Below are 26,669 nucleotides of genomic sequence, written 5' to 3'. Positions count from 1 at the left end.
GGTAGCATTTGTTGTTTAAAGCATGAACATTTTGTACGTTTGGTTTGTTAACCCAAACAAACCGTATCTACACAAATAATTGAGTAATTTTAAGCCAGAAAAGTACCTCTCAACTCCTTGACTTTGATTTCCTGAAGTCTTCTGTCCTCTTCGTTTTCGCTAGGCACACCTTCATCATCATCTCCTTCCCTGGAGGAAATCGAGAGTCTGTAAAGAAAGACTACCAGCTCTCACAAATTCTGATGTTTAAAGTACCTTTTGCCAATTATGTTAACCTGAATAATTTTTTATAATTATTTGTAATATTTTTTAAGATAAATAAAAAAAAATGTAGATAAATGCTAAAGATTTTTTTGGTTTGTTTTTTTTTAGAGAGCATAACTTGATGAACTAGCACATCTAAAATGTAAAAACTTAAAATATAATTAAATATTCGGAATTGTCTGAAAAATAAAAAACAGTTAGCGGTTTTCGTTCAATATATTGTGCATCCCATCTTCCTGTAAATAAATCGAGAAACTGATTCAGAGACTCACATTGACTGCATGGCCTCCTGAATGAGCTGCATCCACGTGTTCCTCTCCTCCTTAGAGCTGGCGTATACTTCTACCATCTCGGGCTTCTCAATGCCTGCCGTTATCAGGAACAGTCCTTTCTCCTCATTGGCTACTTCCCTCACGATGAGTTTCTGCAGGGAGATGACAGTGGAGCGCTGGTCCTGAGAGTGGAAAACAAGATGATGAGACAGGGACACTATTAGAAAGCGCCAGAGAACTTAAAATGCCAATTTTCCCATGAAAACCAGTACTGATAGAGCGCCAGAGACATTACAGCATCCAAACAAGAAAGTGTGAAGTAATTTTGAGGCACGCTGTTCAGAGAGGAAGAGGTTTAATGATAAACATACCAAGGAAGCAAAAATATATTTCTGATCTTTCTCCTGTAGGAACACAATCACGTCCCTCAGCAGCAACGCCTGGACATCTGGAGAAGAACACATCAAATTAAAAAACAGGCCCTGTTTGTGTTAGTGTGGGTGTATGTTGCTATGGTGATAGACATGTCTTCGGTTTGTCAGCGAAATTACCAGGCCGTTTATCGATGTATTTTTTGAAATGTGAAACTAGATAATTACGTTTTCTGAATTAAATGTTAGAAGTAAAAGTAACAGCACAATTTTAAAATGCGGACGGTTTCCATGGCGCTGTTCTGCAGATGCTGTTTTGTTCTGCTAAAGTGTTGTGGGTGGTTGCTAGGGTGTTGTCATGTGGTTAAAGTGTTCTAAATAATTTTCAGCATGTTGCTGCTTTTATGTAGTGAGTTCTAGGATGTTGTGTTGGTAAGGTGCTCAGAGTAGTTTTGCTACTCAGCATGTCACTGTTACGGTGATACGGTGTTGTGAGTGGTTGCTTCTTGTTAATGCTGCCAGCCAGGGTGTTATGAAGTTGCTATTAGTTTGTTAAGGTGTTCGGAATGTCTTCTACACATTGCTTTTAATGTGTTGCTATGTGGTGGGGAATATGTTTGTTTTTTTTGTTTTTGCTATAAAGCTGTTAAGGAGTTCTTAGTGTCTTTAACAAACCATTGTTATGTGCTTGCCAGAGTGTTGCTATGCAGTTACTATAAGGTTGTTAAGGTGTTCATTTTTACGTAGATGGTGGGGTGTTGCTATGTGTTCTGAGGGTCTTTTTTTACATGTTGTTGTTACATGGTTGTACACGGTTGCTATGCATTTGCTAAGGTTGTCAAGGTATTCTGAGAGCCATTTTCACATGTTCTGTTAAGTAGTTGCAAGGGTAATGATATGTGGTTGCTGTAGAATTGTTAAAGTGTTGCCAGGGTGTTTCTATACAGTTGTTAAGGTGTCCTGTTAAGATGTCTAACATGTTGTTGTTACATGGTTGCTAGGGTGTCCAAGGTTTTATTATATTGTTTTAATTATGTGATGGCTAGGGTTTTGTGGATGGTTTTTCTATGTGGTTGCTAAGGGGTTCTGAGATTGTTTTTAAACTTCTTATCTGCTGATATATCCATTCACCAATGAACCCATTGCACTGGTTCTCACCCTTGAGTCTGCCCGCAGAGTTCTTGAGCTGCAGTGGCCCATCGTGAATCAACCTCTGCCCACGTAACAGATCCTCTCTGGCAAACATCTGCCCACTTTTCATCCTCATGATGGACTTGCTGTCCGTCCGGCTGTACACTTCCTTTAGCCTCTTTTTCTTCTCATGCTCGTTCACTTTATTGTCCACGGCAGCAATCACCTCCTTTACCAACTTCAGACCTTGGGTTACATCGGCATGGTCTTCCTCATTTTCTGTCATGAAATACTTCAGAATATTACCTGGAGCACTACAGTTGAGTACAAGGGTATTAAAATAGCCTGACCAGTACAGTAACTAGTAGCTAGTCGTACCTTTCGTGTGCTGCAGTATTCTCTGTAGTAAGACAGGATACTTTGTTATTCGTTGTGTGACTAACAATATACACTCAGGAATGCTTAGCCGTCGGACAACAGGGCTGCTCATCTTTTTCTGCAAAACAGAAACAGATGTGAAATATGGGACCAGTTAAAATTTCAGGCTTGAGCAGGAAATAAAAGGAGGAAAAGAATAAATACCTTAGGCTAATTTTACAAACCTACTTCTTATACTATGAGAAATTTGTAAAGGCAAAATAATTTGTGATGGCTACCTTGACAAAAGCTTGAAAACGTTTGTCTTTGGTGTGAAGCTCCTTGTAGAAGTTCACAGCTTCATTGTGCCTGCTGCAGAACTTCCCATAGACCTTCTTCATTCTCTCAGCACTGGAACCTGAAAACTAGTGAGAAACAAATGGTGCAAAAATCGTATGTTACTCATACTAAATGTTCCAGAACTTACAAATCTACAGATTTGGAGGCACACTCTCAATGTTCAATCTCAAGTTTGACAACTTACCTGAGAGACCAGCACATCACCGATCTTTTGGATAACAAAGCCACCCTCTTCCTGGCTTCCTGACTCTTTCTTCCTTTCGAGCAACTGTGAGAAGAACTGTGTGTGCAAGTCCAGAACATCATCTAGCATGGGGAACATCTTATCAACAGTCTGAGCCTCCAGTTGAACCTCTCTAAGCAGGCCTTTACTGTAAACATCAGCCATAATCTTCAAGGTCCTCACGTGGTGCATTTCTGTCTGGATGAGTTCTAATAATGAGAGGAGACAGAAACTTTCATCACATGACTGTGACAGTGACCTCATTGTCAGTGACAAACAGTTTCAATACGGTTTACAATGTTTGAAAGTGAAAGCAAAAACTTGGGAGGGTCTGGTGTGACTCTTACCATAGATGACATCTTGCCTCTTAATAACATCCTTTTTAAGCTGTTTCAGGAATTTCTTGTCTACCACAAAACTCCAAGAATCTGCTTCCAGCTCTTTGGCATCAGCTTCAAATTCTCCCATCAACTGACTGTCCATCATCTCTGTACCTGCCATAAAGACGATTAGAACAATGCTGTTGTCTAGACTATATACATTTAATTTGATTTATATAAAGCAAAATGTCACTTAATAGCATTTGATAATGATAATGTTTTTGAAAGAAGACCATTATGCTTACCAAGGCTGTATTTATTTGACCAAAAACTAAAAACTGTGAAATATTACTGTAATTTAAAATAGCTGTTTTTTTTATTTTATTGAAATTGCAATTTGTGATGTAATAGCACGTGTTGAAAACAGCTAAGATGCTTAATATTTTGGGAATTCATAGTAGGCCTACATTTTATTTCAGGATTCACCATTTATTTGAAATCTAAATGAAAATGTAATTTCTTTACTGACCAATTTAATCATTGCAGGCAAAAAATTAAAAAGAAGTAAAAAAATAAATAAATAAAAAAAAAAAAAAATAATAATAACAATAATAATAATTAAATTATTTCAATTGTAGATAAATAATATTATTATTAGTAGTATTTGCAATTGTAAAAAATGTAATAATTGAACTATGAATAACCGCACTGTAAATAATTATGATGATGATGACTTACCCTCATCAGTAAGAGATTCGGTGGACTCACTGACTTTACTGGTCTTGTGAAGAGAGTCGGTCGATTGGGACAGAAACTTCAGACTCTTTAGAGGAGGGTCTTCCATTTGTCTGAATGTGCAAAGAGATAGGACACATTATAGGTTTCATGTTTTAATGCTTTATTGATTTTAGAATATTGTGAGGTCAAAATCAATATCAAGGCCAAAAATAATGAGTTATATTCTTACAAATATTTTTTTTTAATTATGCAAAACAGTGATTTTAAAAGCAATTACGATATTAAATCTAAAAAAATCTGTATTTTATCAGCTAGCACTGGCACTTACCCTGCTATGTTATTAATGGACATGCTCTTGGACAGCGGGTTGCTGTTGAAAGACATGATACTGCTGGGGCTTTTCCGAGGAGGGGCGAGAGGAGCGGGCTGATCATCGGCAACAGAGATGGCCGACCACGGACGATCCCGTGCTGGCAGGGCTAAACAAATGAACAAGATGACACGGTCATGTTTGTGCAATAAAGCAAAAATACATAAACCATGAAATACGTGATTATATGAGGACTTTACTTTTACTTCTAAGCGTGACACCAGGTGTCGAGGCAGAATCTGGAACGGTCTGCTGCTGTTTTTGCTGCTGAAAGAAATATTTGAAAAGAATCTTTATAGATCTACGCTATAGCATTAAAAGCATTTCACACAAAAATCAAAACTGTCGATGTTAAAAAACTGTTTGGAAAAACAGGAGAAAAAGTAAATACTGACAGAATCTTGTATTTGTGGTAAACTTTGCCAGATTTTTGTAGTTATTTCTACAGTTTTGGTTATAAAACTGGCAGTACTTAGCAAAAGAACATATTAAACATGCAAAAGTTTTACCGTTTATGACAGTCATATGAGAAACAAGACAATGGAATACCTTCATTTTGACCTTGGCACAAACAGGAAGACTCTCTCTGCAGCCTTTATGGACTTGTGCGTTGCAATCTGAAAGCACACAAACACACACACACAGTACTGTCAATACTGAATGCACAGGCCTTTATCCATCAGTTTAGTCTGATATTCCATTTGTTATTATCCAAAAGAAAATGGAATAAGCCTGAAGCTGGAAAACAAAATAGGCATCTGGAAGAAAAGTGGCACTGTAACAAACACAGTGCCATTTCCTGCCTCTCCATTTGTGTTGGAAAGACTGAGATTAGCCTTTTCCTGAGTGGCTCCACCTCTACTAAAAAGCTGATTTTTTTAGCTGTTTACCACAAATTTAACCACAAACAATTCTAGTCATTACTAGTCTTGAACATTGAAAGATTTGTAAGTATACGTGCCAAGTCTGTTTTTCTCTACGGAAGCAAGCTAAAATGGTGTATTTCAGAAGTTAAATATTAAAAAAATGAAACTGAAAATTCAAAAGACAATACTTGGTCACTTTAAATGTTACACAGATTTGCCATCAATGTGTTAAGCAAAAATGCTAATGTTAATGCTAATACTTAGTCAAAACATAACTGCACAGACCTGCTTTTGCTTTTCTCCGTCAGTGTACTTTGCACCTCATGACCGCAAAAGTAGTTAAGACACACCCAAAACAGATTTACAGTCTTTTAAAAACAAAACTACACATAATCTCAGATCGTCTGCATGATGGTATCAAGGGCTGCCAGACCTTCAACAGCCTACATGTTTGAAGGCGTAGAGATTGTGATAACTTTCCCCACTCCCACAGAACCTCTACAACAAACCCCACGCAGTCACGGAAAGCGACTATTTTATAAAAAAAGCAACATACACTTTCATTCCTAAATGCGGGATCTTTTTTTTTTCTCTCGAGAAAATGTATTTAGCATTTAATGGCAGAGTATTACGATTTTTGACTTTCGGAGACCTGATCAAACTGACTGAAAGTGTCTCGCGCATCAGTCACTTTTGGGAAACAAGAGGAAACGGTAATGAGTCTGCCAGCACATCCTCTGAGAACAATAAACAGAGCGAGCAATGGCGGCAGCGGTGCGCTGACAGGATGTTCCAGCACACTGACTAGCCTCGGTGCAGCGCTGAGCCTCGCCAGCTGTGTGCGGGTGGAGCCACTGAGTGATGCAACACTGTGTAAGGCCTGACTGGGCAGATAGCCATGATTATTCCTTTATTTTTCCCCCTTACTTTCTTTGAAACTCTGCTCACGCTGAGACACACATTAACCCGATTCTCCACACATATAGTGCCCAACCGTGTCTCTCCAGAAATCTGCTCATGCACGGCTTTAAATCTCAATTACTTATCTAAAACTCAGAAGCTGTCGCCGACTGGCTAATTAAAACAGCTTTTTATTTCTAGAGGCAATCTGGGCATTTTCTCTATGGAACTAAATTTATTTAGCCGACTTCCTGTGTCAATTTCTCGTGAAGCAAAGTTCTGCAAAAAAACAGTTTCACAGCGGTAATTTAAACTCTATACACGACTGCGCTGCAAATGACAGTAAAGGAGGAAGTGCCAAAAAAAGACACCAGCCTGTGGCAAAACAAAATAAGTAACCGAATAGAACAGATCAGTGTTTTACTTTTCTTTTTGCATAAATTTAATTGAATATCTACACAATTGATACCAATCCAAATACATTCAAATTAATTAGATCAAAATGTAAAATGTAGCATATGAAGTTTGTATTTTTATCATAGCAAATACGCCTTTACCTCATTTTACAGAAGTGTTATAAAAGGAGTTTGTTAATACAGCAAATAGTAGATGAAGAATGTAGAATACAGAATAAAATAAGAGTATAGAATAGAGAGCAGAGTATAGTTTAAAGTAGAGTATAAAATAGGAGTATGGTATGTGTATAAAGATTATACAAAATAAGAGTAGAATGCAGAATAAAGTTGAACAAAAGGGAAAAGTAGAGAGGAAAAGATTCAAGTCTTAAGTTAAGAAAATGAGAAGAGTGAACAAAATAAAAAACTAAAATAACTGTAGAAATCAGTCAAGTAGAAAATGGAGAACATCAGAGTAAAAGAGGGTTCTGTATTTAATGAGCACTTACTGGTGCAGAGGAAGGCATCTCTAGTGTTGATGGGTTTGTTGCACTGCTGGCAGGGGATTGTGGGTACGGTCATGACCGCAGTGAAGAGATGCCCGTTTAAGGTTTTCTTCTCCTTGTCTTTGGCATCTCGCTCGCGCTCCTTATTCTTGTCCTTCTCCTTCTCCTGCAAAATACATGTCAAAAGGTGAACGAATAAATCAGGGCGTAGATGTGTGATGTAGAGCGCTTTCAGACAGTCCGAGCTGTGCATTAGACTCAATTACAGCAAGGTCCCAGCCCAGATGGGAGATTAAATGGGGGCGAAGCGCATCCATCATAAAACTCCCAGTGTCAGCAGAGCACAGTGAAACCTCATCAGCTGCACGATCGATACTTTCATTCATATTCATCATTCATCTTCAGCTGCAGGGATGAGCACACTTTCATATATTCTCAACATCAATCCATCCTCAATATCACATTTACAGTATCATCTCTGTTCTCAACATCATATCTACTTACCAGTCTATCTACCCATCCTTCCATCCATCCACCGAGAAATTTATCTACCCATCAATCCATCTACCAAGTTGCCATTCATCTACCTACCATCTATGTACCTATCAATTTACTCATCCATCTGTCAACCAACTCACCCATATGCCCATTCAACTTATCTACTCATCTACATATCCATCTACCTATCTATACATTTATCTATCCATCTACCGCCCATCAGTCTCATCCATCCATCTACCTACCCTCTACCTACAAAGAAAAGGATCCACCTCTCAAATACCTACCTATCCATCAAAGCACTGTCCTATTCCTTTTGTCTTTGACACCTTGTATGAAGTGTGAAAACCACAGCATGCTCACCCTCCATTAGTGATTTGCTTAACCACAGACTGTAGCCATTTTCAAAGACCACCCTGACTGCAAATGACCAAGATTGCAATCAAGTACAAGCCACAACGGAAAAACAAAGAATTGTCAGCATTCAACTAAAACGATTAAAAACTGTTTGATTCTTAATAACTTATTCATACCAATAACAAATAAAATGCTGCTTAATGAACTAGTATTCCAGCGAGTATGGAAGGGTGGTTTAATATCATAACAACTGCAAAAAAAAAGTATTCGGCTACAAACATTATAGGAAGGAAGAGGGTCAAAGTGCACTTCCCAAAAAGTTTAAACATGGCTGAAATTTATAAACATGTCTACACAAGTTCAAGAATAATAATAATAATAATAATAATAATAAAAAAGTAAAAAAATCACTACTTCAACAACACAAGTGATTTATGTAATTCACACCATTCTCAACTGGAGTGAAACAAAAGGATAAAAAGAAAAAATCAAAACCTCGCAAATCAAACCTCTAAAACATCAAAACAGGACGTCAGACAAATGTCTATTGCTAACCTAATATCTTCTCTTAGGAACACAGTCTTACCTCAACCAGACCACGAGTATTCTTGATCTTCAGTGACCGACCCTGCGGTAAAAACCTACGACATATTGTAGACATTCCTGATGCAAGGTAGCCAGTGAGTGCGCTGGTCTGAAGGTACGGCAGATGAGGTTAAAAGTTTGTTTGCACAAACACATAAGTTCCCATGACGGAGAGCAGGCGAGCCAGCCAGAGGAAGTGACTGCAGTTTCTTTCTGTCGTCTTTCACATTGGGGCTCAACTTAAAGATACAGTGCACTTCCTTTTATCATAGATCCTCCTTAATATGAGAGGCAGCTTTCTGTTTGTGCTGTCAGATTTAGGCAATTAAATATAGATCAAAATTCTAATCAGCATTGGAGATAATTAAGACCTGAAGTGAACTTGTAACATCATTGGCCTACTTACCACGTCGTCTATGTAAAAAAAAAATGCATGCAGCAAATAAATTTTCTTAGGTCAAAAAAAAAAGTGTGTTTAAAAACATACCATATATGGCTGATTTACGTGGACATTTATAAAGAAACTGTCATAGTCATAGATTTTAACATGTATTTGTTTTCACAGAATTGCGTGAGCTGTAAAGCTTAAGTGTTAGCGAATACATTTAAATGGAGCCATAGAGAGACCACAGTTTGCTTCTACATCCTGTTGAACTTCCCTACTGCGAAAGCCCTTATACGACAGATGCACAAATTTGCCCGAGCAAGAGCAAACTATGCAAGCGCTCTAACAACTTCAGATAAAGCGGGGGTTGCTGAGAGCTTTCACACCATCAGCAACCTCATAATCAACAAGAACCACAGGAAGAAAAACTCAAATTTAAATAGCAGGTGCATGCTGCTGCATCAAAGAGCACCATTAGATCAGCATGTTATGTGGCAAACTAAAAAGATAACATTTGTTCCAGTAAGGTCTATGATGGTTTAGATAAGAGAGGAAGATTTCTATTTCTATTTATATATATATATATATATATATATATATATATATATATATATATATATATATATATATATATATATATATATATATATATATTCATTCAGATCAAATAAAGGTTATTTACTTGTTTGTTTTTTTAAATACAGAAATCATTTTAATAAGCAAACATTCTGAAAACAATTTAGGGCTGCCAATAATAAATGTACATTTACTATAGTAAAATCAAATGATATTTTATTATAAAACATGTTAATCATACGATGGTTTCATTCTAAACATGGTGATTATCTTTAATATGGACACCCAACATAATATATGATATTTACCATCTGAATTTAACAAATGTCATGTTAACAAATGGAAAAGTCAGCATTTTTTGTTTTAGCTATTCTCATTTCTTAAATCTACAGCATAAAAAAATAAACAGAAAAATATATAAATACAAGTGCATCTTGCATGTACACCATATTTATGTGCCATCTAGTGGTTTAGATGTAAATAATACCAATGGCACCTTTAGCTCTATTGTGTGTATATATATATATATATATATATATATATATATAAGTAAATGTATACCAACCTTGTTCTTCTTGCTCATCTTGCTCTTGAGGTAACTGAAGGTCCTGCTCACTTTGGTTCCTCCAACCTTTCCTTCACTGTCACTCCGCAATGGCCCCGGATCTTCCTCTGATATACTGAATGACACAAAAGATAAATGGGAACATTTGTAACTGGTGCTGCATCCTAATCCACATACTATCCATTCTAATGGTGTTTAAAATTAGAATTAGTGAGCCCTAAATTGTAGTGTGTTGAAACAAGTCTGCCAACGGTACACACTACTTTAATTCACTCCAGGAAAAGAAATGATATAAATTATAGATGATAACTGTGACAAGATGATTGACAGGTCAGATAAAGTTATGACAGGATGTCAATTGTGTCCCAAATGTCCCAAAGCATGCTATCATTTGTTACACACTCAAAAGAGTTTTAGAGCATAGTATAAGTACAAAAAATAAGACAACATGAGCATATTAAGGTCTATATATATATATATATATATATATATATATATATATATATATATATATTTAAGTTTAAATCTGGCTCACATTTCTTTGTTCAATACCAAAAAACTGACAAAAAGCTTAAATAAATAAATATCAAAATATGAATATAATATTTAAATATAATAAATACAATAAATGAATGAATGCTTAGACTTTAACATAGCCAATTATCATGTGATGCGGGGGTCATACCTGTACTCTAATGATCCTGATGTACCTGTGAAGAGAGAGAAAAAACAACGATTAAACCAAAAGTACATTGGACACAAGACTATGACTAACTAAACGACATAAACGAGACCACAGAACAACAACTGACATTATTAATCACTTTTCAGTGAGCCGCAGGAGTTCTGTACACAAAAATAAATTACACAAGAAGTTTTATAGCGTGAATAGACTCTAAGGCACAGCCCTGCAGAGAACAAAGGCAATTCTTCAAGCAAAATGCCACATCTGTACAACACCCAAAAAAAGAAAAACGTTGCATTGTGCTGCAACCACAAAAAGCTTAACTCTGGGAGATGAAATGATTGATAATGTTCTGCACAGTTAAAGAAAAAAAGTTGTAAAGAATGATATTAAACTATATAGCAAACTTTTAAACATTTATTTAAAGTTCCAGTCTTGGCATAGTTACTGCATTTAGCCTTTAGGGGCAGTATAACTTACTCTGTATAATAAACTTGAAAAAGACAAGGGATATTAACGTTCTAAAAAAATGTCAAATAATCCTGAAACTAAATTAGACAGATACTTATTACAATTTTTTCTGTAATGTTTTTGTACCAATAAGTTACAGTTAATAAAAACAGAACAGCCTTTTTTTTTTCAATTTAAAAAGAGCTTTAAGCAGCTGTGAAATCTATAAGCAGTGCTATGAAAAGTGTTTATGCGGCTCTGAATGACTTTGAAAGACACGGAAAGAGATGGAGCCAATGGAAAGGAACTATACAGACGTGGCAATGTCTCATTTGGGAGACCCGCTATCCATTCGTCCAATAATCCACAGGAATGAATGACTTGAGCAAAAGTATGTGTATAATACCATTTTTCTGTCAGATGAGGGGCTTAAAAGAATTTGAATCGAAAGCATTGCAAACACACACATCCGCCGTGCATTACTACTGTGTTACAGCGGCTGTAACAAAACTCGATACTCAAGGGCGCAATGCACTTTGAAATATCTGTGCTATTAAACCACATGTATTATAATTCAGCGTACTAATTCACCGAGCCTTAACGTTCCTCGAAGGATTCTCTGTACTGTACAACCACTGCATCAGCAGACGACATACACATCATACGTACAAGTTCATTAAGTTATTGCATAGAAATTTTAAAAGCCGTTTCATTAGTTTTGGCACCTCAGTTATTTGTTTTTATCATTTTGTATTAACCCTTAAGTACAGTAAGAAACTCAAAACCATAAAACTCAACCACACATGGGACAATAGAATTAAAATTAAAAAAATAAATAAAATGATCGAATGGGTGTTTTAGAAATAATTTGATCAATAACTTAGTGACACAAAGGAGGGACACACTTCATATTAAGCAGGGGTCGGGCAGGGCCACGCCAGGCATTGTGGGATATTCTTTTACTTACTGACTGCCTCCTCCTCATCACTGGATGAAGAGCCAATAGAAAAGAGTGTTTTAGATTTGGGGAGCATGGGCGAGATGCTGAAGGAGAAGGAGATACGTCGCTTGGGTCGCGGCCGTCCGATTGCTGGTAGGTTCCATGATCACATGAGCAAAAAAGATCAAAGCAGGAATTATAATAAAACTGACTGCTAAAACACTGGCAGTACATGTCCACTCCCTTAAAGTGACACCACAGTGAAAGGGAACCACGGGAGGTCCACATGTGGCGAGTTGAAGAATACCAACAATCCCAGTTGATACAGGATATTTTTGTAGTATAAAGATCCCAGGACACGAAATGGGGTGTTAGATATGACTGACAGGAGGTGAGTGGTCAGTGTGTGGTTATATATGCCCGGCCATTTCCGCTCCTTATTTTACCACAAGAGACCAGTAGAAAAAAACGAAACTCTGAACTCTGCAACATCTGATCTAAAAGCACTTTTGAAGCTTCTAAAATTGTTTTAAATGTGTAATGTGTAAATGTGTCACTATAGGACCCAGAGCAGTGCTGCAGAGCGCAGAGTGGCACAATGAGACACAGGAGAGGTGTTTAAACTCACCATCCAGGTCTTTGTGACTGATGGCCAACATGGAGACAGACTTGGTGAGAAAGGGTTGTGAAGGTGGGACACATCTTCGTCCGGACTGGATGGACTTCTGAAAGCAGTAAACAAATCAATTAACAAATGCAATGGAATTAAGACTACTAAATTAAATGGGAAAATCTGCAGATGCATTGCAGTTTTTTTGTCTTCTTTCAAAACATCAGATTTCAGATTGTCAGTCATATTTTTTTCTAACTGTTTCTATCAAATGGACCTTGACAGTCAATATAAACTATTGATGCATGAGAAATAAATGGCTTCATCTTTATGGCTAAATTAAATGTTTAAACATTGTTGTTATAAAAATGCATTTAATACTAATAATATATGTAGATGTGTGTAATAATACTAATATGGTACTTCACCTGACTGTCCAAACTGCTGCAGTCGCCCAGGTCTGATTCCTGTTCCTCTTCTGTCAGGGACACAAGTGAGCCTCTCTCTTCTCGGTCCAGCTTCATTGGACAGTTTGGTTCCTGGCTGACTTCCCCCATGCACTGATTAAGGCTTTTCCTTCCTTCCTTCTCTGCTGCAAGTCCTTCCAGGCTGTAGCTGTGAAAATTCATATTTGATTACGATTGAATTTTATTGCACTTCAATAAATAGATAAATAGATGAAGTGATAAATAGGTGACCACATGCACACATCGAATCACCATTTTCATTCACATTTTCCCTTGATGTGGGTGACATTCTAAGGTAACCATAACAGCGATTTTCCCTGGATGCGTCCTGGCCAGGATTTCTATATTGCCTAAAATATCTAGCTTTTGGCTTCGTTTGCGTGCAGACGAATCAGCATATGGATGCGTCCAGGAAAAATGGCACGTACGGTCACCCTATGACATTCTAAGAAAATACTAGATGCATCAAATTCACATGCACAAAAAAAACCCCACAAAAAGTAACAAGCACAAGTGAACTAGCAAATGATGACAATACAAGCTTGACCCTCACTGGATTTCTCATTCGCCATCAGCAACTAATCAAAGATTAACTCATGCTATACCACCAGCCTTTGACATTTCCTCAAAGTAAAATCATTCAAGCTCTGCCACAGAAATGGTTAACCATTCTCCACATGGTGAAAAATAAAGCAAAACAAATATTTGAATACTAAAAAAGTTAGAATGTCACCGAATCACATTCAGTTTTTTAAAAAAAAAAAGTTATTTGTTAGGTTTTAAATGAGAAAAACTAAAGATATACAGTTAAAATTAAGAGCACACATATTTGGATACTTCTGGTTGTTACACATTAATAATGTGTCATGCGTTTTGCTTTATACTCAGAATTACTCCGAAAAATAAGATCATAATTTGTTTGCTAAGTTAAATTCAAGTGCAACATAAGTATTCAAATACTTTTTCGAGAGTATGTATGTATAACTACTCGAGGTGCAATGTGGTAAGACCAAAAAAAAAAATCTCACCTCTCATCAGGTTTTGAGATCCAGATCAGTATGTTAGTCATGGTTGATATTAATAAATACCTGCTGGGACAATGTAGTTAAATCTACATTTCCAGCTAAAAAACGTTAAGTGACCGATAGTTTCTGTCTCAGACAATGTATGCAAACGGAAATGACTGCAACAGTGTTTGTGGTCTCAGAAGTTTGTCCGGAGAGTCGAGAAGACTGCACCATAGAGAGGAAGTAGACTAAAACACTCAACCGACTATGAGCACATATACACCACTGTCTTTACAACACACCATTTGCGCTCCCGTCAAGCAGTTCATGCTGCATCACACCACAACAAGAAGTACAAAGGTTTTAGACACTTTTTTGTCTTCCTTTACCTTCTTTCATTTATTTCGTCGTTTTCTGAGCGCAGGACAACTGAAGGACACCAGCTCATGCTTCATTGAGTGCACAAAATTCAGGATGATGATGGATGGATGGATGTATGGAGGATGGATGGATGGATAAATGGAAAAAGGAATGTGTAGAAAGACAAGAGAGGAACTTGTTAGTACAAGGTCTAAAAGAGGCCCTTGGACATTTAAACTGTTACATATTTCTCAAATGCAACAACAAAACGTAAATGTATTTTTTAGCTAGTTGGCTGGGATCCGAAATTAAAATGTTATAAACACTACATACGTACAATAAAAAAAGTCAAACAATAAAATGACAAACTTTACATTTAAATAAAAATTCTAATAAAAACCATAATAGTATCTCGGTTGGTACTGTATTTAGGAGATTTTAATTTATTTTTTCCCCCAGCATACTATTTTCTCCAAATTTTTACATGGGCTGTTCAGAAAAGACTTGGTGGGGCCCCTGAGTGGAAAGAGTGAAAATGGATAGTGGTACCTTCTCCTATGACCCACAGACCTGCGCTCCACTTCACCTCGTGCCGTACTGGAAATAGTGATGGATGAATATAATGAGGAGTAGATCAATGGACAGAAATAATTAATCAAAATTAATATGAAGAATTGATGAGATGATTGACAGCCCTAAGAATGTTTACTAGGATTATGAATAAAAAAAAAATCTCTTTTCATTTATACCAATAGCTGATAAATAAATTACAAATGACTAATTACAAATGTATTAAATACAAAAAAATAATGCTGTGAATTCTACACATTCTGGCCAACGTGATAAAATGATTCTGGTTTTGGTGTGTTTTTTGGTTTAAAATAGATATACAATAAATCTTATATATATATATATATATATATATATATATATATATATATATATATATACACACACACACACACACACATATATATACACACATATATATGCACAATAAGTAAATTGGTAATGAATATAGTTTACATAAAAAAAACAACACCATGATGTAAACCATGATGTTCCTCTTTTCTTTCTTGAGGTCAGTGTTTATTATGAGTAGGAATACAGTCCTGTGTGACCTAAATACAACTTTCTCACAGAACAGCTGCCTACTGACAAAGCCCTCAGAGGAAGGGCCCTCACACTACTGGGATTTCCCTTCACAAACAGTCACATACACATTGCAAATGATTCAGAGCTGTATACAAAGCTGAAAAAATGCCAAGATGATGAAAGTTGCTCAGTTTTGAGTATAAACTCAAATATAAAATATATACCATGCATTTATCTGATTGCATTATAAAGATTTCAATGAACATTTCAGCAGCAGGTGGGTGGTTTATTGGTAATAATGCTTTAATCCTATTATCAGATGATTTAGAGGAAATGAAAATGTGGGGTGTCTATCACATTTCTCAAGGGAAAAAAAAGTGACATGAGACCCATGTTAAGTGTTATTTTAAGCCATGTTAAGCGCACAAAAAAAAGGTTTCTTTACATGTTAATCTATTTGAGCATATAGTTAAAATAATAAGTCTGGTAGCTAGCATACCGCTAGTCAGTTAAAATTGTTAATAGGAGTTAGCTCCTATTTCTAGAAAATAAAAACTCAAAATGCTATATTTTAGTTACCTAGAGAAAGATGTCCAGGTTGTTTTGTTTTCTCAACTTATCGCTACTCGACTAGCCTGGTAGCTTAGCATAGCTCTAGTTAATTCATGTTTGTGAACAGTCATTCTGAAGGCTACCTTTCAGTGTTTAAAGGCATTCAGGATTTTCAAATTTTGTACCACACTGGACCCCCGGCGGACAAGCTAGTTTAAGCTGGTCACAGTGTTCTCCCAACCTGGGCAAGCTAGTGATCAGCTGATTTTAGCTTCACCTTAGGATGGTTTTTGCATACTTTGGATTACATCTCAAACCTTAATTTTAAATGGAAGAGATTACCTGCGTTGACTAATCTCAGTCTCCCCTGCTGAATTTTTCCCGGGGCCCCAACTGTGCCTGCGGAAAGGGGATAGGGACCGTATGGAGGTCCGTAAAATGGCCGACCGCTCCGGGACCTCTGTCAAGCGGTCCTTTTTCTCTTCCTCCTCTGTTTCTCCTGATGCTCCAGGAGATGTGGGCTTTTCCTGACACGGGTCTGATGTAGGAGCTTCTGTGCTGGCCTGAGAGATGGCGCTAGGGGTCCCAAAGCTAGAGGTGTCGTCTGTGGAGGACGAGTAGGACATGGACACACCACTGGTGACTGTGACACTGTCTTCAGCCTTTGATGGAGAAAGAAGAGTAGAATTGGATTTAGAGTTTGCAAAATAAAAAAGAAAAAAGAAAAAAAACAATCAATCACACATTGCACTTGGTTAGGACAAGCACATGTGAATTCTGCAGATGAGTGCTAATGACGTGCCACCTTTACATCTGTAGTTTACATACAAGCAGAATCAATTTTTTTTCTTTCTGCAAACCCCATGAAGTCTCGAGAGTTCTTTCCATCCTTGTAAAGCTTACATAACACAGAAACACACAGCTCTGACACTCATTTCCATTCACAGCGACTCATTAGTTTCCTCGCATGCTGGGACTGCAGTCAAGCAAGGGGTGTGGTGAGCTAGCGGCTACATTACAATAACCATAATAGATGACTTTATGAGCTTTGGAAGGGGAAAAGAACACTTCCAGAACACAAGTCAAGCTTAGGTGAAGTGACTCTACCTGCTTTCGGGGCTTAGAGAAACTGTAAGCAAGCTACGTGAATTTCCATGTGCAATTTCAAAACTGAGCAAAAATTATGCTAATTTTGGGTCGTATTAATGTTAGCTTATGAGAAAAAACTAAAATTCATTGTGTACTCAATTTGTGATCAACCTAACTGGTCAATCATTTAGCTTTGCATGTTGCTAGCTGCTTAGCCTACTCTACAGAATACAAATTCTGTTAATTTTCTTCAAATTTTCTCCATGTATACATTTTTAATGACAATGCACCTCAAATGTGTTCAGTGTGGTCCATGGCTAGCTACTCTGTAACAATGACATTCTTATAAAATAAATATGGGAAAAAATTGTTTTATCTGTTTAAAAAAAAAGTAGGTGGTTACTGTTATGCTCTACATTTGAGTCTCAACTATGGTCAGAAAAACATTTTCAACACAACCTCAACTTAGGTTAGCAAGCATTCTACATAAAAATGACATGAGTTAGGCCATTCCTCATCTCAAAGTAGGATTAGAACAAAATATTAAGGGATATATATATCAAGAAAACATAACAGCTCACTTGCTAACTTGCTAAAAACAACACTTAAGTGTCAAAGTTTGAGTTAAACAGCAAGGAGTTAAAGGGTGGAGGATTCCTCAGGGAAACTCTTAGAGGAGTTGCGAAATTAGGATGAAGCATGTCTGAGTATGCAGTCATAATTGTGGCCTTGGCCTGCTCATCTGCTCACGTCACATGACTTGACGTCAGTGGAGCGAGATTTTGTGTGTAGAGGAGCACCGCTGAAAATGAGACATATTACATAACTGCTTTATCTGGCCGGGGCTCAAGTGAGGGGTTCCTCACATGGTAAAGTGACATAGAAACAAAACAAATAGCAACTCTGCTTTAAAAACCAAACACGGAACTGGGTGATATGGGAAAAGCAAGACAAATCCGCACCCACCTTATTATTAAAAACGCTGTCCTCGCCCAAGTCCTGGCTAAACAGAGAGTCTCCATCGCTGGCGGACCCTCGCATGGTGCTCGCAGAGTCTTTGTGAAGTACACTCTCGGGTGAAGGAGTCGAAGGGGAGAATTCTGGGGGGGGGAAAAAAAACATGAGAGAACTGATGAGCAAATGAAGACTAATAAATAGAAAAGAAAACAGACCAGTCTGAAAGTTACTCATTTCTATCTATTGTGTTGCATTTCTGCTCGCAATCATCGCAGACAGGATGTTGATGTCATCTACTTAAATAGATGATCTTATTTGACTAGTGGAGTCTTTTGTGTCGGCAGGAAGACATTCATTTAGTCTTTGGAGGATGTGTATGCAGTTTCCCATGCGACACAATGTGGGCACTATTTAGATTGGACACACACAGACACACAGTCTGAGCAAAGAGGGCATGCTTTCTTTGTAGAGTGCTGGAAGATGTATAAAAGAAGTTTTGTGTTTTGTTATGGATGTTACTTTTAACAAACAACTACTAGACTGACGTGATGCAATGTGTTGTTGACGTCAAATGGCGTGCAACAACCTCTGTGGTATTTCGGATTAAATGCATGCATGCATCACTTGGAAGAAGCTAGGCAAACTGCGTAGAAGCCCACATGTACATCCTCAAAACCCACTAACATTTGGGTCGCCACTTGATATTCAAAAATGAGGGTTATGAAGCAAAAGCAGTTTAGAAGAACTTATTTGGTTACCTGAAATCACTGAAGTGGATTTCTTCTCCTCGAGTCCAGCATCTCGACTGGAATCAACTGAATAAAATGTCTCTGTCTCTCTGTGGATCTGCAATGACAAAACCCATCGAGCTTAGAGCGTCATTCAATATACGAAACAAATTTATATACAAATCCAAACAATTTGTATATTCTGATAAAATATATATATATATACCCATAAGATAAAATTCCTTGTTACATGTTTAAAACGGAGTGAAATCATTTCAATATTTATGCACAGATGATTCATATCAGAAGTCGTTTAGTTGTGTCATCACTTCTACCACAAACAACAATTCTGTCCCAAACTTTTCTCAAAAGTGCATGTAAGAAGAAAGAAGGTGGTACAGATTGTGCTATTAATATTTTACATACATTTGTATATATACACACACACGCACAAATATACATACAAAAGAACAAACAAATGAGAAAAATAATTTAAAAAAAACAAAAACTTCTCTAGCCTATAGCTGGAAAATCATCTATATATTCTCAGGTTTTTTCATCTGCTGAAGATCCTGTTAGAAATCAGCAGGACATACTGATTCATTAGGTGAAAGATGGTTTCCTCTGCTACCTTACCTCAGGATAAGTATGTCAACGGTTTCATATTGGCTGGCTAAAGCATTTTCCCTTGACCACAGAATTCACGTTCTTGATGAAGAAAAGCGCTCATGAATTGAAATATTAGCAGTGGTAAGAGCATCTACCTCCTGAGGGTAACATGTGGTTGGAAACCCTCAAGGTTGTGATTTGGGGCAGGAAGGGTTTCTGGGGGCATGTGTGTGGCGTTCAGAGCAGACCTAGAGAGGAATGCAACCCACACATAAACATCACGGCCCACTAACGTTCAACACAGAGCAGCTGTGAAGAGACCGTAGAGGGTTAGCTTAAGGCTACTGTGAGGACAAAGTGGTCACTATACACTTTGCATTTATCAAATATAAGGCCAATGCATGCCATATTCATAAATACATTTTTTATGTTACAAAAAGTCTACTAAAATATATTTAATAATAATTATATATATATATATATATATATATATATATATATATATATATATATATATATATATATATAATAATAATAATATATATATATATATATATATATATATATATATATATATATATATATATATATATATATATATATATATATATATATATTTAATAATATAAGTAGATTTTTGTAACAATTTTTTAAATATATAATTATTACATTAATATTATAAATATAAAATAAAATATAAATACGTCAATATGTCAAACACATACTTATTTAAAAAGGTACATTTTAGTTAGCTAACATCAAAGAAAAGCTATGACACCAGCTGTAGTGGAGCACAGAAAGATCAAAAGGCCACGAAAAAGAAGAATATCCCTGTGGCGGAAACAGAAGCTTACAAAGCTTTCTGTGCAGCTCATCTGTATGACCATCATCAGCTCCATTCATGACTGATTACACCCCCCCTGCCGCCCATCGTGAGCATGTGACACACGCTCAACTCCCACGCTTAGTGTGTACCCGCTGTGTGCGCACACGTGTGTCTGTGTGGCTGCTGGTCATAGGCCTTCTTTGTTTGGTCATTGGTGGATGGACACTGGTTTAGTGTGGCAAGCAAGAGGGGAGTGGGCTTTTTTCAATAGAGCTGTCAACAGCTGCAGCCTTTTAACTCAATGAGAGTGAGAGACAGAAAGGGATGGAGAAAATGAGAAATAAATACTAAAAAAAAAGGAATAAAATGGGGGAATTGCTGGTTGAACTGGTTTAATTAGGTTTGTTGATTTTCTGAACTGTCATCTTAATATTAGAGCTGCAGGTTCGAATCTAGTCTGCAACATGCTCCAATTCCGTTTCCTCTTTTTCTCTCTACTAATTGTTTAGGCCGAGGACCAAGAAACACAAAAAAAGCAAAATGAAAAGCAAAAATTTTTATAAAATAAAACTCAGAAAACTAAATGAAAATACAACAAAGAAAATATAAAAAACTAAATCAAACTGAAAATAAATAAAATTATATCTAGTCAAATTAACGAAAACAAAACGACCCCACCCGCATTAAATAAAAAAATAAATAAAAGAGAGAGAAAAAAAAAAAAGAGAAATAACTAAAAACATAAAATTTAAAGAAAACAAAAACAGATCATCCTAAGTGAAACCTGAAAGAAAAATAATAAATAAATAAGGTTAACATTTTCAGGTGACTTTTTAAATTGAATTTCTTAGCTTTGCCACTTTTTTTAAAAAAAAGATGATGAGGGGGTGGGATCAGTAAATGACACCACCTGCATTCGAAATCTGCTTGCCAGCCTAAAGCGCCACCACAAAGCATGCCAGGCCACATTTCTGATTGCTTTAATGATCACACACCATCATGGCATCAAGAATAGTAATTCAGGTCTGTAATGTATCACTGCTGTTCCTGACAACATGTCATTCCCGACCACAGTCGGTTCTGACAGGATCCAGACGCCACCGAGGGACTCACACCAGCTGGATCTCAGACGAGCAAGCATGTTAGGTTTCCTGATCCCAAAACAGACATCAACCTCAATCTGACAAAGAAACTCAAACAAAACCATACAAACACACACTGTCCCCAATCCTTCAATCTCTGTTATGAATGATAAACTTGTCTTCGTGTGGGAAAGCGAATGAAAAGCCTCAGAGCAATCAAATTCAACCAACTACACAGTAGTTATCAACGCTTATGGCTGTGCGTATTTCAGTGCATACTTCCAAATGCTCAATTTCGCAGAGAACCAGAAATCTAGCTGGGATACCGCTCCGATATTTTATGTTAAGTTTCACAGCTCGGTAATAATGGTAATGGATGCAGCAGACACACAGAGAAACACTTCCACCCAGACGCCGTTTCAACCAATTACTGAATGAGTCGTGAAAATCGCTCCGCAAATGAGGCACATTGAGCCAGTGTGCAGTAATGGAAAGCTGTAATGCCTCACACTGAACGAATGCTCCGCTGAGAGCACTTACATGTAAACATGCCACAGAGAGGAAACGGTCAGCCAGAGTCCTGGTCTTTGATCACGCCTTTGATCAGGCTAACTTACAGAGAACTAAACCGAGCATAAATGAAGCTTCGTCAGGTCAGCTATGGTAGAGCAACATAACCCATTGAGCAAGTGACGCGGATCTGTTTATGACCATAAATGCTCATCTCAAAAGCAAGGTGGCTGATATAATGCCAGTGTATCTGTACGTCAGTCATAAGGAGAAGTGTCCAATAACAGGGTTTTTGAGACAAAAAGTTAGGGACCTATGGAAAAACAGATGGAGTCATGGAACCCTGGCAAAAACACAATATACTGTTTAATGCAGAATGCCAGATTGTGCCAAATTTTGGATAGATAAATCAAAAGTAGGTCAGTACACTGAAGCGCAATTTGAACTAGTGTCTGTGAAAATAAGAAATATGAATTGTGCATGTTCAGCATGTCTCGGTGTGAATGAAAGTACATATTGAAGCTTGCAATGTTTTCAGCCTATTGTCATGTCGTATCAAAAAAGAAACGTCAAACAACATCACAGCAACCAATGTTGAGAAAAAAAAAAAAAGAAAAATAAAAAATAAATAAGTAAATTTTTAGTAAATACATTTACTTATAAGCAATAAGTACCTTATTATCTTTAAGCGATATTACTTTTTTGACTGTATATTTGCTCAATAATGCAGATTTTTGGGCATAAGAGTCTGAAATCTTACCAACCTCAACTTTTAAAAAGGTACTTTGCTATTCTGAAACCATCAACCCACATTCAGAAAATGAGACCCAGTTCTTTTTTAACCGGCATGTGTGTGAAAACACACCAAAATATAGCGCATATTATATTATTATAGCGCATATATTTATGTTTGGTGTGGCTTGCTGAAAAAAGATACACATTCTTGTGTTAATCGCAACTCCCCGCCTGCAACAAGTGTACTTTAGATAAAAGTTTCTGTCAAATAACAACAACTTATCTGGCTGCTCTAAATCAATATGACTCACAAACTGTATTTCTACACTTAAAGACAAAACAAAACTTTCGGAGTCTGTTTGCATGCACTGGGAAGCTCTGGATGCAGCCGGACACAATGGGGCTTTGAACAGGCGCTGACACAAAGAGCCCATTGCAGTGGATGATTTATGGCACAACAATGCAGACACGAACAGTCATCAAGTAGCTCAAAGTGGCTTTATGATACGTGTTCCAGCAAATGTGACGTCGGGTCTCTACATGCACGACTGGACATTAAGTATTAGAACGAGAAGACACGCTAAATAAATGAACACAATGTTTGACACCGTGCATGTGTTTGGAGAGGGGGAAAATTGTGACAAAGGAGTGTTGTGAGTGAGCGCATGATGTGGGCTGTAAAAAGCCGCCATGCATTTCCCTCAGGCATGGGGCTTAATTGTCTGTACGCCACTGGTGGCGTGTAAATGGGGCCGTAATGGGGTTCTATAGACAGAACAACACAACACTCCATTGACTGGCAAATCCAACACTGCAAAAGAGTGAGACGGCCAAAGAGGGAACGACAGAAAGATGCACTTAGTAAAACAAGATCCTGATGCCCTCCATGTGACCTCTCCTGACACACAACCCCATGATGACGGTATTGACTTCCTATGAGAAGCCATGTCAAGAACAAGAACAGGAAATCTCCCTAAAAACTACCTTTTACATGAGCCATCTCCTTCCTCTGGGGAATTACGGACACCTACTACAGGAAATGAGTGGCTGGATGAACTGTAAAAAAGATATTTATATTTTCTGAAGAAACTGTAAGGAATGGTTGCTTGTGCATAGTAGTGTTGTGGGAGGTTGCTAAGGGAACACTGTTGCTGTACTTTATAAGCAGTTTTTGTTTTTTTACAGTACAAATTTTCTTGTTTTATCATTTGCCTTACAAATAATAATAAACAATAACATAAAAAAAAACTCAAGTTGCAATCCGTTTTAAATATTCTATGCATTAAAGTACCCTGCAAAAGTATCATTTTCCATCAAATTATTAAGCAGTTTTCGGAGCTGGTATCAACATATTACAATCATTTCTGAAGGATCATGTGACAATCAAGAATGAAGTAATAATGCTGCTTATTAATAGTAAGAGGTAGTTCAGTTTAGGTATTGGGTAGGATTTTGGATGTAGCAAAGTTAATAGTGAGAATTGGTCTCTATACTAAAGTGGTAATAATCTTATCTACCACAAACCTGAATGGTAGTGTATGCCTAAAAAGTACAAAATATGAAATTTGTTGTAAAAGGTGTCTTTTGAACGCTCTGGCTTTGATAGACGCAGCTAAATTCCAAACACATCCATGGTCGAATCATGGAAAAAAAAGATTGTTGAGATGCGCTATATTTAGAGATGACTTCTGAATGGCTTATGAAACGGAGCTGCAATCCACCGAGTGTGGAGTGAGACTGTCCACAGACTGCGGTCTGAGCCGGTCATTCTGGACACATTCCACAGATATGACGAGCCGTGGAGACAGGAAAACCTATGACATGGCAGTGGGCACCAGACGACGTTAATGCGGTCTCAAAACAAATCACACGTCACTTTCAGACTGCAGAAATGCTTAACAGCTACCGACTTTGATATAGCATTATTCTCTTAGGCCTACCTGTTTCCTGCAGGTGGTTCTGTGTAAAACATATGTGAAATGACTTAAACGAGGTGTTAAGTAGCCATTTGGCTTCTCGATCAATATCAAGGAAGTCCCAGTTGAAAGGAATATGCTGCAACAAAGGTTTGAGTCAAACGGAAAGTGCTCCCTTGGGCCGGTGGACAACCTGTCTTTCTCAATCCTCACTTAGTGCTGAACCTGCATCTGTCGACCAGTTTCTTACCTAAAAAAAAAAAGTGTTTAACAGCCCCTCTTCACTTCCCACCTAAATGAGTACTGTATAGTAATATAACACCTCACAAATAGAAGCATATATATTGAGTCCATCAAGCTCACCATAAAATTCACAAGCAGTATTTACACACACACACACACACTTTAAAAATTAACTACTTCATCAAATCACAAGAAGCTAACAGGAAAAAGTTAACTATTAAAATTTTATAGGAAATTGCATATTCACGTATGTGAAACTGCTGAAATAAAAAAAAAGTATATAAAATCCATAAATAAAATGTTATTACATAGTATATAAATAAATTGGAATAAATTTAAATTATAGGACCATGCAAAAATATTCAGTAAATTGCTTGTATTTAAATATTTGAGCAAATATTGTTTAAATTTAAACTACAGGTATATACAGAATTTTCTGTTATTTAAATCATTTATCATACGTCCCCCTGAAAAACTTCTATCATCTACAATATATAATTACCCACGTAATATGGAATATCAAATAAATGATGTCTCATTCCTTATTTTGCAAAAATAAACAGAAATTGCTAAGCGACAACAGAGGCCTAACAGGTAAGTGCAGCCAAAATGCGATTAAACTGTAAAATAATAGAATAATAATAAAATAAAATATAACATGGTATAATAAAAAAAGAAAAAATATATTTATTAAATACACGCAATGCAAAAACATTAATTTAAGCAGCTTCTATGAAGGAATAATTATGCATGGCCTTTCATCATTTATAACAATAATAAGATATTTTTTAAATAACTCTCCTTCCCACATAATGATTCTCAGACCTGCTGCCAGCTCACGTCAGATGATGGAGAGCAGAAGGAAGCAGAAGAAGTGAATGGAGATAAACAGGCAGTGAAGCAAGTCTGCACCAATCTACTTATCAAGAGCCTATAATCGAGGGGTCGGACTGTGGAAGGGCCCTTTACATGTCTAGCTGTGACCTTCACTGATACAGTACCAGACCAGCCAACTAAATATACAACCTCCAACATACAGACAGCATTCCAGCCAGCGTCACTACTGTTCCCACAACAATATCTAAATTAGGACACAGTACACTACTATTGTTTTTGTAAAGCTTTATATAAACTTATAATAAAATATAATAATTTATAGATAATTGTGCGGATTTTTGGGGACGCTTTTTGTCTCTAATGTCTGGATACAAAATATATACACTGCTTTAAAGCTTTAGAAGAAAATACAGACAGAAGTCTCAGGTTTCTGTTACTTCATTTGTAAATCAATTATACAAAATGTCCTCAAAAAGGATGCCGTCTCTGACTTCTTGGGACGTTTTGTCTCTAATGTGTCCATATGAAACATCCACGCTGCTACGAAACTGAAGTACAAATCTAAATGAAAATCGCAGGCTTCAACGTTTGTTTGACAACCAACACAAGGAGAAAAAAAAAAAAAGTTACGAAATTGCTCCAGTCTTTAAACTCTAGCATGTCTAGAACAAAATGTCAAACCCAAGAGTCAGCGGACAACGGTGGCCAAAAATCGAAAAGCAGGCCTCATCGTTCCACATCCAAAACTGAACTCCACCCAAGCCGAGCAGCAAAGTTCCAGAGCTCTCTCACACACACCCACCCTTCGACTCTATGCGAACGAGACCTCTGGCATCCCAACAACCCTCCCGGCCAACACTAATCAATGCAATGTGACGGCACACGCAACTGTCAACAAGACAATCTGCTAAATTTATGGACGAATCCCACAA

The 26,669-nt window shown here is 37.1% G+C and overlaps 1 protein-coding gene across 7 annotated transcripts in view; it reads right to left on the bottom strand.

Moving 5' to 3' along the window:
• akap13 (A-kinase anchoring protein 13) overlaps positions 1–26,669 on the bottom strand; it is a 75,400-nt gene that overhangs the window by 9,094 nt on the left and 39,637 nt on the right. For 3 of the 7 annotated variants that reach the window (XM_043228256.1, XM_043228253.1, XM_043228257.1), the window contains exons 9-31: positions 19,010–19,097; positions 18,261–18,394; positions 16,548–16,867; positions 15,108–15,155; positions 14,588–14,647; positions 13,153–13,339; positions 12,743–12,839; positions 12,142–12,264; positions 10,725–10,749; positions 10,040–10,154; positions 7,077–7,239; positions 4,956–5,023; positions 4,607–4,673; positions 4,365–4,515; positions 4,037–4,146; positions 3,326–3,472; positions 2,940–3,187; positions 2,695–2,820; positions 2,417–2,534; positions 2,066–2,317; positions 908–984; positions 537–718; positions 107–207 (exon numbers count right to left, since the gene is read on the bottom strand). In XM_043228256.1, coding sequence (XP_043084191.1) covers positions 107–207; positions 537–718; positions 908–984; positions 2,066–2,317; positions 2,417–2,534; positions 2,695–2,820; positions 2,940–3,187; positions 3,326–3,472; positions 4,037–4,146; positions 4,365–4,515; positions 4,607–4,673; positions 4,956–5,023; positions 7,077–7,239; positions 10,040–10,154; positions 10,725–10,749; positions 12,142–12,264; positions 12,743–12,839; positions 13,153–13,339; positions 14,588–14,647; positions 15,108–15,155; positions 16,548–16,867; positions 18,261–18,394; positions 19,010–19,097 — 3,007 coding nt within the window. The remainder of the gene's footprint in view (positions 1–106; positions 208–536; positions 719–907; positions 985–2,065; positions 2,318–2,416; positions 2,535–2,694; positions 2,821–2,939; positions 3,188–3,325; positions 3,473–4,036; positions 4,147–4,364; positions 4,516–4,606; positions 4,674–4,955; positions 5,024–7,076; positions 7,240–10,039; positions 10,155–10,724; positions 10,750–12,141; positions 12,265–12,742; positions 12,840–13,152; positions 13,340–14,587; positions 14,648–15,107; positions 15,156–16,547; positions 16,868–18,260; positions 18,395–19,009; positions 19,098–26,669) is intronic. The other 4 variants (XM_043228255.1, XM_043228254.1, XM_043228259.1 and 1 more) reach the window with 4 other exon arrangements.

This window comes from Puntigrus tetrazona, chromosome 25 (assembly GCF_018831695.1).
Source record: "Puntigrus tetrazona isolate hp1 chromosome 25, ASM1883169v1, whole genome shotgun sequence".
In the NCBI taxonomy this organism is placed as follows: domain Eukaryota; kingdom Metazoa; phylum Chordata; class Actinopteri; order Cypriniformes; family Cyprinidae; genus Puntigrus; species Puntigrus tetrazona.
The sequence above is the reverse complement of the archived record's forward strand: the minus strand, read 5'-3'. Positions and strand labels throughout refer to the sequence as shown.